The sequence below is a fragment of the Sorex araneus genome, chromosome 6 (assembly GCF_027595985.1).
Source record: "Sorex araneus isolate mSorAra2 chromosome 6, mSorAra2.pri, whole genome shotgun sequence".
Classification (NCBI taxonomy): Eukaryota; Metazoa; Chordata; class Mammalia; order Eulipotyphla; family Soricidae; genus Sorex; species Sorex araneus.
Window position 1 is genome coordinate 155,241,206 of NC_073307.1, and position 10,859 is coordinate 155,252,064.

At 41.2% G+C, this 10,859-nt stretch overlaps 1 protein-coding gene and 1 pseudogene across 1 annotated transcript; one reads left to right on the forward strand and one right to left on the reverse strand.

Annotated features, from left to right (window-relative positions):
- Positions 1-240: 240 nt before the first annotated feature.
- LOC101547634 (olfactory receptor 10W1-like) lies at positions 241-1,188 on the reverse strand. The gene has a single exon (XM_004620461.2). The coding sequence runs from the start codon at positions 1,186-1,188 to the stop codon at positions 241-243; it is 948 nt and encodes a 315-aa protein (XP_004620518.2).
- An 8,013-nt stretch (positions 1,189-9,201) lies between these two features.
- Positions 9,202-9,470, forward strand: LOC101556493 (dynein light chain 1, cytoplasmic-like; annotated as a pseudogene).
- The last annotated feature ends 1,389 nt before the right edge of the window (positions 9,471-10,859 follow it).

Consider the following 10,859-nt stretch of genomic DNA (forward strand, 5'->3'; position numbering starts at 1 on the left):
GGGGATGGAGGAGTTGGGGCCACAACCAGTGGTGTTCAGAGGCTCTTTCTGGCTCTCTATTTAGAGACCACCACTTCTGGCATTATTCTGGGGATCCAATCAGCTTCAGTTACAAGCAAAGAAACTCTCTCTTCAGCCCTACCCCATTTTCACAGGCTCAGTTTCCACATTGGATGACAGAAATCCAAGTCGCATGGGGAGTTTAATGAGCCGGAAGCAAAGCTTAGTTTGGACCCCCACCTACTTGTCCTCCTGGGAGACAGAATTCTTTGTTAGAATCTTCCCCAAGGTCCCCTTCATCTCGTTGTTCCTCAGAGTATAGATGAGCGGGTTGAGCAGCGGGGTTCCCAGCGTATACACCAACGAGATGAACTGATCCTGCTTGGGGTTATAATGGGAGTTGGGGCGCAGGTACATGAAAGCGCAGCAGCCGTACTGCAGCAGGACCACCGTGAGGTGGGAGGAGCAGGTGGAGAAGGCCCGGTGGCGGCCGGCGGCCGAGTGGATCTTGAGCACAGCGTTCACGATGAAGGCGTAGGAGGTGGCGATGAGGAAGAAAGGCACGGCGATGGCCAGCGTGGCCGCCACCAGCACCGAGAGCTCGTGGAAGTGACTGTTGGCACAGACCAGGCGCATCACAGGTGGCACGTCGCAGAAGAAGTGCTGGATCCCTCGGGCCTGGCAAAACGGCAGAGAGAAGATGAAGGCCACCAGCTGTAAGGACAGAAAAAGGCCAATGACCACCGAGGCCACCACCAAGCGCACACAGAGGGTCAAGGTCATGATGAGAGGGTACTGCAAGGGGTGGCAAATGGCAGCGTACCGGTCGTAGGCCATGGCTGCCAAGAGGAAGCAGTCGGCACTGCCAAGGCCAATAAAGAAAATCATCTGCGTGGCACAGGCCAGTAAGCCGATGGTCTTCTCTGACAGTAGGATGTTGGTCATGATGTGAGGCACCACCACTGCTGTGTAGCATATTTCCACCCCTGAGAGGCTGCCCAGGAAGTAGTACATGGGCGTGTGCAGGCGAGCTTCTGTCCACACGGCCACCACGATGAGGACATTGCCGGTGATGACAAACATATAAACCAGCGTGACTCCTAGGAAAGACAAGACACACAGCTCTCGGTTGGAGGGATAGGACAGGAACACAAATTCCAGCCACAGCGAATGGTTTTCCCAGGTCATTGGCTCAATAGCTGGTCTCTGTTGAGTTAGAGACAGAAGGAAGAATCAGATCGACAGGTTCTGGCTCACACTCATGAATCAGATGTAATCAGAACTGAAGTTAGAAAGCAGGAAGATCAGCAAGGATTGATTATTTGAAATTTGGCTTGGGCCAAGTTTCTACAATACGAATCTCACAGTATCCCATCTAAGAATTGGGCCAAATTATTTAAGAAATGACGGATCATAAGAGGCTGAGGGACTTGGTGCCATTCAGCAATTATTTTTCAGAAGAGGAATTAAAATTAAGTTCTCTCAGTGAGTTCACAAGAAATTATCAGGAAGCTTTTGGAATTCTTGGGAGCCGAGGTCATTTAGATAAAATTAAAAGTTATTTAAACTTCTTCTTTCTTCCCTTCTCTTTTTTTTTTAACTGACTCTCCACTTTTCTTTTTTCTATTTCATACTTATGCAGAATGTTTTCTTGTGTACTAAAAACTTATGTAAAACCGAAGGGATAGTAATGCGATTTAAATTGAAGAGAAAAGCAGCATCCCAAAGCACAGAATTTATAAGCACCTAAAATTGACTATATTTTTTAAAAAAGGACTCAGAAACAAAACCCACCAAATTCCTGGTTTCTCTACCCATATCCGATTAGGGTAATATGGATTTTGAGCATCAGGGCTCCTGTCGACTTTGGGAGTCTTGAGATCTATGTGATCATAAGCTGAAAGTCTGAAAACCCTTCCTGTGAGTTTGAGGATTATTCAAAAAGACCAAGCCAGTTCATTTATTTTCCTCTTCTGAGGTGCTCAAGTGACATCCTGCAAGGAACCTAGATTCCTTGAAAGCCTTGTAATGAATAGACACACACTTGACAGGACCCACTCTACTATGATGAGATCATCTCAGCTTCAAGACGCTGGAATAGAGGCTACGATGACCTTGTTTAACTTGTTTAATTCTCAAATTTATTCTTCAACATGCTCCTTGAGAAGAAATCTCTATAATAAAGCAACACTTCTAAAAATCACTCACAGAAACCCACTTCAAGCTTAGGGAGAAACATGATTAGATGTTAAGAACAAAATGTCACAAAATTTAAGAACATTGAGGACAAGTGTAGACATCTGCGATCTTTCCAATTGCTAAAAAGTGATGTCCGTTTTACTCACTGGTTTTTCCTCTTCCTACTTTCTTTTTTAAAAAATTTTTTTAATTGAATCTCCGTGAGATACAGTTACAAAACTTTCATGATTGACTTTCAGTAATACAATGATATCTCTTTGAATTTTCGATAACACTTTGAATTATTTCTAATGTCACAGCACAGTCAGCATCTTATAACACACCAAGGGTCAGCGTATTACTGTGAAATCAGCTTTGAAAGAAATAATATTTGAATAATCCCACCTCCTGATTCTGTGAAGCTAGTTAGATAATATGTAATATCTGAGTTGCAGGTTTTTTTAAATTATTATGAACAAGTAGGGATGATAATATTACTTCAGAAATGGAATAAAGGGTTTTTGTGAAGTTTAAATGAAATCATAATTTAAAATACCTTTCCTAAAATATAAAGTGCCTTCCCTAAAATGTAATTCCTAATCCATTATAAGACATACAAATAGTACTTGCAAGCTTTTATTACTTGAAAGTTCAGAGGGACCAATCCTTTCTTTACAGATCTTGGACAGATTGTACAGAGGTTGAAGTATTTGTCTTGCCTGTAGCTGACCCTAGTTTGATCTCCAGCAGCATTTACGGTTCTCCTAAGTACCCACACTGGTAATCTCTGAGCAAAAGAGCCAGGGGTTAATCACTTTCTCCCTATTCACAAGACATAATATCCTCTGATATTCCTTTATTTTATTTCAGGGTTGTGGGGGGCGGTCTCTGAAGTGAAACTGGGACCATCAGATGACAATGCTTAGGAGACCATGTTGCTAAGGATATAATCTGGGATCCTGTGGGTACCAGACATGTACTCCAGCCTTTTCTTTATATTCTATAAAAATAATGAGTTCCTCTTATTTAAGAGAATATTAAAAAAAATATGCGATTTTGTATCTTCATTATTCCTCCTGCAGTCACCCACTTGTTTTTTAATTAAGTTCTAAGCACTGTATACAATGAGAATCAAAACAGCATCTTTATACCCTAGTGGTTATATAAACTAATGAGAGATGATATTAATTAAAAAATCTGGCATATATATTCGTTATGTAAGTATATGGATACATATTAAAAAACTGTAATTAAAATTGTATATCATGGGCCTTTCTCATACTTTGTGATTCAGGGATTCTGAGAAAAAAAACTTAGCAGAGGAAATAAATTATTTTTTAATTAAATCACTGTGAGATGGACTCTTACAAAGCTGCTCCTGATTAGGTTTCAGTCATATAGTGTTCAGGAAACAAATTTTAAGCTTTTATCTGAACCTGAAAATTTATTACAAAATGAAAGGTAAATAGAGTCGTGAAGTAATAGATAAAATAATGGTTCAACTAGAGTGAAATTCATGATAGCAACATATCATCAACGTGCGATTCTAAGTTGTCATTATATGTGCAGCACAGATGAAAGGTGAAATAACATGTTAGCAGAAAGACCTAGAAGTCCGTCTCTCATTTCCTAAAACCACACCCGCGTCAGTGCTTCTAAGTCAAACTCCACAGCCTTGTTTTCTTACCTCTTACCTCTCCAATCAGCCCAGGCCCACTTGACAAAAAATGTTATGAGAAACACTATTCATTCTGGAAATCCAGGGAGCCAGAGAAGCTCTCTGGCTGCCTAGTTAGCACCGAGCAAAGAAATGCATTAATGGATTTGGCAAAGAGAAGACACAAGATAGAATCTCAATTTATTATTATTATTGCACTATTATTATAATAGCATTATCTCCTGGCAGATAACCTCATGTTAATTTAGGTTCCTCCTGTTAAAATATGTAGTAATACTTACCTAATGGAGTTGAGATTAAGTATTTAGAAGACCTTGATGTATCAGTCCTATCGGAACAAATGTTAACTCTTCCTGTCTTTCCAATCTTTTAAGGAGATGACAGCAATAATATCTTTGTTTCATGGTAAAGGATAAAATAAAGCCCTTGATAAGTAAAACATTTTTTATTAATCTTTACATTTCACCCAATTGTACATTAGTCCTCCTACCCTTAGGTTGAGAATAGTTACTATACGACTCAGAAAAATTGGGCTTCCAAGTGAATTCAGAGAGACACCGTATGTCATGGACTGGATTAGTTCATAAATCCTGAAGTATCTATTTATGAAACCATCTCTTACTTTTCTAATACAGGAGCCGTGGGTTCCTTCTGTGCTGTATATGTTGGAAGTAGAAAAAGCCCTTTGCGGGTTAAGAGGGATAAGGCATACTAAGAGGTAGACTTACCTTCGGCAAGGAAGGGAGAGGGAAGAAAGAACGAGACTTCTCAGTTATTTTTATAAGAAATAAGACCTTGCAGATGCTCTTGTATAGAGACAGAGTTCATGAGTCTGGAGAGACTGCCTAGCGGGACTGAGACTTTATAGCACCCTCCTAAGCAAAAGACATGAAAGGAATAAATTGCTTTGCTATCTAGAGTCTTGCCTCATAGTTCCCATCTCCCAGAAGAAGACAGCACAGTTATTGAGGATCATCTCCCCCGTTGCCGGATAATTAGTCCAAGCTGAAACTGTGTCTCCATTTAGAATCCCCTGTCAATGAAGGTCTGGTGCATGCTTGACGAAATCAAGGCAAGATTTGAAAAATAAGTTTTTCCCTCTTTATCAGGATGGTTTACAAAGTTATTCATGATACATTTGTTGGAGTCATTCAATATTCCAATCCCAATCTCACCACCACTGTCACCTTCCCTACACCATTATCCCCATGTCCCAAACCACCCCCAAGCCTGCCCCCATGGCAGGAACAAAACAGTTTATTTGATATTGTTTGTTACAGCTAAATGACTAATAGAATTATCAAAAATACTTCAGTAAAAGAAAATTTGTGAAAATTATTAAATCTCATGTTGGGGACATTAAATCTTTGTAAAGACAAACCTTAACCCTTTATCAACAGTCTCAGTGTTCCGAATGATTTTCTGAGTACACAGTTTTCCCATGCTCTAGCATAGAGCTGTATATTTAACAGGTTCTCAATGTGTGATTTTCAAGTATTTTAACTTCTCGGGTATACTATGTTTAAAACTCTTTAAGTAGCAGCACTCCTGCAGGTTGTAGTAATTAGCTTCATCCATTTATATGTCGATGAAAGAGCATACATGCCTATATGCTCAATTTTCTTTACAAGCATCTCCTTGGCACAGATCTTGGGTGGTTAGTATGATTGTGTGTGTGTGTGTGTGTGGTGTGTATGTGTGTGTGGTGTGTGTGTGTGTGTGTGGGAGAGAGAGAGACAGACAGACAGACAGACAGACATAGAGACAGAGACAGAGACAGAAGGATAAGCTACCTCAAATGTTAAAGACTGTCACTGTCACCTCATTGCTCATCGATTTGCTCGAGCGAGCACAAGTAACGTCTCTCATTGTGAGACTTGTTGTTACTGTTTTTGGCATATTGAATACACCATGGGTAGCTTGCCAGGCTCTGCCGTGCAGGTGCGATACTCTCCATAGCTTGCCAGGCTCTCCGAGAGGGACGGAGGAATCAAACACGAGTTGGCCGTGTGCAAGGTGAATGCCCTACTGCTATGCTATATATTAAATATATTTAGTGTCAATAAGTAAAGGATAAAGTAGCAGAATGGGCAAAAAGCAGAATATACCATCTACTTCTAACAAGTATTATAATAATTATAGCTCTTGTTTAACTTAATGTAGTTCAAAAATCTGATTTTTGACACCTTGGCAAACGAGATAGCGTCCCTGATTCTTGGTCAAGGAGGTCAGAACTCTGGATTCCTTCTCTTACTTGAGTGAAACATGATACTCCAAGCATAGCTCTTTTGATTCCTCTTTGAGATACCCTAATAGCATTCTCATCCTGTTTTTGTAGGGCCCAGGTCTCTGAGGCATATGTTAGTGCAGGAAGAACAAAAAGATGTGCATGGAGCCGGAGGTTCTTCATCCTCTTAACCACTTCTTCGACGCTTTGAAGGTGTTCCACACTGCTCTCTTCCTCCTGCGCAGTTCTGGTGTCAAGTCGTTCCTCATGTTGAGTTCTTTTTTTTTTTTTTAATTTATTTTATTGAATCACCAAGTGGAAAGTTACAAAGTTCTCAGGCTTTTATCTCAGTTATACAATGCTCAAACACCCATCCCTTCACCAGTGCCCATATTCCACCACCAATAAAAACAAAAACAAAACAAAAACAAAAACAAAAACAAAACAGTATACATCCCACACCTCGTCCCCCAACGCCCCCCCATGCATGAGTGATAATTTCACTTCCTTTTCTCTTTACCTTGATTACTTTCCAGATTTCAACACACAACTCACTATTGTTGTTAGAGTTTCAAAACAGACTCACTATTTTTGTTGAAATTTATCCCCCAAGAATATAGTTCTATTAACAAGGAAATATTTGATAATAAGTTTTACACTGATGAGAATGAAGAGATAAAATGTCGCACGGCCGCGGTAGTGGCCGTGCGGTTTACAATTTCTGTATTATAGTAATTAAGTCCGCGGAGATTTAAGTTGGAAAATGAATCATTTCCCTTCCTGGAACAGCATGTAGCAAAAGCTTAGTTCACAGTCTCCATACATGGGTGCAAGCACTTGCTGGAACCCCAAATCCTAAAGCTGTCTCTGGTTCTTGCTCGTTCCACATCCACTGGCTGTGCAGAGGCATGGGCACCCGGGCCGAAACTCGGCCGGAGCCGAGCACCGGCCCCAGCTGGGACTGCTCGTGTTGAGTTCTTGACCCAGATACCCATAACTGCTGCATTTGGAGATGTTCGTTCCATTGAGAGCAAATGGAATGTCATGGACTACTTGGGATATATTAACTATTTTTATTTTAACAGTGACCCTACGGACCCTATGGAAGAGATAATATTGGTGTCTCATTAAAAAAAAATATTGTCTCATTTACAAGTACAAAGTTATTATTTTCTTTGATTTATTGTGGAAAACTCAAAGGTAAAATACTGATAGAACGTGATTTATTTTTCCATGAAAAGATGCAGCAAAAACCAAAATAAAATTTTTACACAACTGTAGTCTTACTTTATATGAAGCTCCTTGCAGCCACATTGCTATTAACATTTCTGAAAGTAAAATATAATTCATGACAAAGATGCCTCATAATTTTGCTTAGAGAACCATGGAGTTCTCATCCCTACTATGTGCAATTTCCTCTTGACCCTGCATGGTGACCTTGTTTTTTTGCAGTCACCCTCCATGATTCTTCGTACCATGAACCTTCGCATATACTGTCCACTCTGGAGTGAGCTATGTATTTTCTTTCTACAAAACTGTCTCTTATTTGTCCTTCATCCAGTTTTGTTCCAATTCCCTCTGGGAAGATTCATCTGACAGGTTTTCAAGCCCAAACGCACTTTCATTTTATTTATTTATTTATTTATTTATAATTGACTCACCATGAGAAATACAGTTACAGAGCTGTTCATGAATGGTTTTCTTTCTTTCTTTCTCTTTTTTTTTTTTGGCTTTTTGGGTCACACCCAGCAATGCATAGGGGTTACTCCTGGTTCATGCACTCAGGAATTACTCCTGGTGGTGCTCAGAGTACCATATGGGATGCTGGGAATTGAACCCGGGTTGGCTGCATGCAAGGCAAATGCCCTACCCGCTGTGCTATTGCTCCAGCCCATGAATGGGTTTCATTGTGCCAACATACATCCCTCCACTAATGTACATTTCCCACCATCAACCAATGTCCCCAGTTTCCCAGTTTTCCAGTTTCCTATAGCTCTAGCCTGCCTATATGGCAGGCAGTTTTCTCTTCTCTCTCTCTCTCTCTCTCTTTCTCTCTCTCTCTCTCCCTCTCTATCTATCCCTCTCTTTCTCCTTTTGTGCATTGTGGTTCTCAATGCAGACACTGAGAGGTGATAATATTTGTTCCTTTACCTACTTTCAGCATACAGTTCTTATCCAGAGTGATATTTTCAATTATCACTGCCATAGCGGTTCAATCCAAATGCACTTTAAAAAATATTCATTTTGGGGTTCCATGTACTTCTCCCTCTCTGCCATGATGAAAATTGAAACTCTACATGCCCTTGTTTGCAGTTTGATTAACTTGTATGTTCCCAAGTATGTAATACGCTCAAGGAGCAAGGACTGAGTCTTTATGCTGTATGTGGAGCAAAAGGGTTTTATACCTAACACTGTTGACATTTTGGTTTGGATGATTCTATAGTGAGAGGCTATATGTCTTGTAGAATATCTTGCACTATTCTAGATTCTACTAACTAGATAATACTAGCTTCTGACCTTAGCTTACCAACTGATGGTGACTACCAAAACTTCTCCAGATGTTAGAAAATGTTACTTTTGTGAAAATTCCCTCAACTGAGCACCAGTGGGTTCTAGAAGGAGTTTGTTTGCTGAATAATTGAATAAATAACTCAATATTTATTTATCCAGAACCCTTTGAGAAGAAATCACTAATCAGATGGGCCTATATTTTCTTTACTAGATGAGTGCCCAGGGCTGGAGCGATAGCACAGCGGTAGTGCATTTGCCTTGCACGTGGCCGACCTGGGTTCGATTCCTCCGCCCCTCTCAGAGAGCCTGGCAAGCTCCCGAGAGTATCTCGCCCGCACTGCAGAGCCTGGCAAGCTCCCCGTGGCATATTCAATATGCCAAAAACAGTAACAAATAAGTCTCACAATGGAGACGTTACTGGCGCCCGCTCGAGCAAATAGAAGAGCAACAGGATGACAGTGACAATGACAGTGACAGATGAGCGCATTTAAAAAAATATAATCATCATATGTGCTACGGCTTTGGGAGCGACGGTGCTGCTTGCTGCATCTGAGCTTCACCAACTCCTCCCCCAGGAGACCGCGGCAGCCCCTGCTTCCCGGTGACCATGTGCGACACAAAGACGGTGATCAAACATGAGGGTATGTCAGACGAGACGCAACGGGACTCCGTAGAGTGCGTCACTCAGGCTCTGGAGAAATACAACATAGAGAATGACATCCCGGCCCCATTACAAAGGAGTTTCACAAAAAGTACAATCCCACCTGTCACTGCATCATGGAGAGGAACTTCGGTAGTTGTGTGATGCACAAAACCAAACACTTCATCTACTTCTACCTGGGCCAGGTGGCCATTCTGCGGTTCAAGTCTGGTTAGAGCATGAACTGTGACACGCCCAGTGATCCATCCAAAACAAGTACTGCAGCCTAAGTTCCAAATAGCCAGCCGCTGAAATCTTCAGCCTTGCCTAAGGGAACGCCCCAATCTTTGAACCTTGATTGTGTTGTTTTGTACAGGGCCAATTCTCTGTACTGATTTGTCATGGTTATAAAACAATTAGCAACTCAGCTTATATTTGTATTTATTTTCTGTTCCATACCTCACTGCCCATGTTTTTTCTCTTTAAAGTTAGTTCATTCCTTTCTAAAAACAAACCTGTTGGGGCTGGAGCAATAGTACAGCGGGTGGGGCATTTGCCTTGCACGTGGCCAAGCTGGGTTCGATTCCCAGCATCCCATATGGTCCCCCGAGCACCACAAGGAGTAATTCCTGAGTGCATGAGCCAGGAGTGACCTCTGTGTATCCCTGGGTGTGGCCCCAAAACCAACCAATCAAACAAAAAAACGCAAAACAACTCTGTTGGAGAAGTGAAAAAAAATCATCAATGGCAATTTTTTTTAAACTTTTTATTAAATCACCATGTGGAAAGTTACAAAGTTCTCAGGTTTATATGTCAGTTATACAATATTCAAACACCCATCCCTTCACCAGTGCCCATATTCCACCACCAGAAACCCCAGTATACCTCCCGCCCCCACCCCCTACCCCCTACTGTATAACTAATGAATTTCACTTCATTTTTTCTTTACCTTGATTACATTCCATAATTCAACACAAAACTCACTATAGTTGTTAGAGTTTCCAACCAAGAGAGACAGACCTACTACATTTGATAATTAGTTTTTCATTGCTGGAAATGAAGAGATATGTAGCCCCACTGCTACAAGTACATAACTCTTTCTCTCTCTCTCTTTATTTTTTCCCTTTTTTCTTTTCCTTTTTTTTTTTTCCTTTTTCCCCCTCATCCTCCTTCCAGCGCCTCATTGTATGGTGTATGCCACGCCGCGTCGGCCAGCATGGGACTTTTGCTTAGTTCACAGTCCAGAGAGGTGGCTGCTACATTAAAAACCTTCAATATTTCAACAAAAACTTACTGTTATTATTTGGAGTTTCCCCCCCAAGTCAGACCTGTTCAAAAGGAACCGTTTCACATTGCTGACAATTATAAATGTTAAGTCCGCGCGGTTTTGGATTTCTGTATAAAGTCCAGGGAAAATTCTGCCAGATGCTGAAACCCCAATTCCTAAAGCTGTCTCTGGTTCCCGCTCGTTCCACATCCACTGGCTCTGCAGAGGCATGGGCACCCGGGCCGAAAACCCGGCCGGCCGGATCATCAATGGCAATATTTCCTGGGAAATCAAATCATTTTCCTCTCAAGCTACTTTGGTGACATTGAAAGATTTTGTTTAATAGGTTGGCTGTTCA

What these genes read in the sequence shown, in the direction of transcription:
- LOC101547634 (XM_004620461.2), bottom strand. Translation starts at nt 1,188, where the DNA reads ATGACCTGGGAAAACCATTCGCTGTGGCTGGAATTTGTGTTCCTGTCC.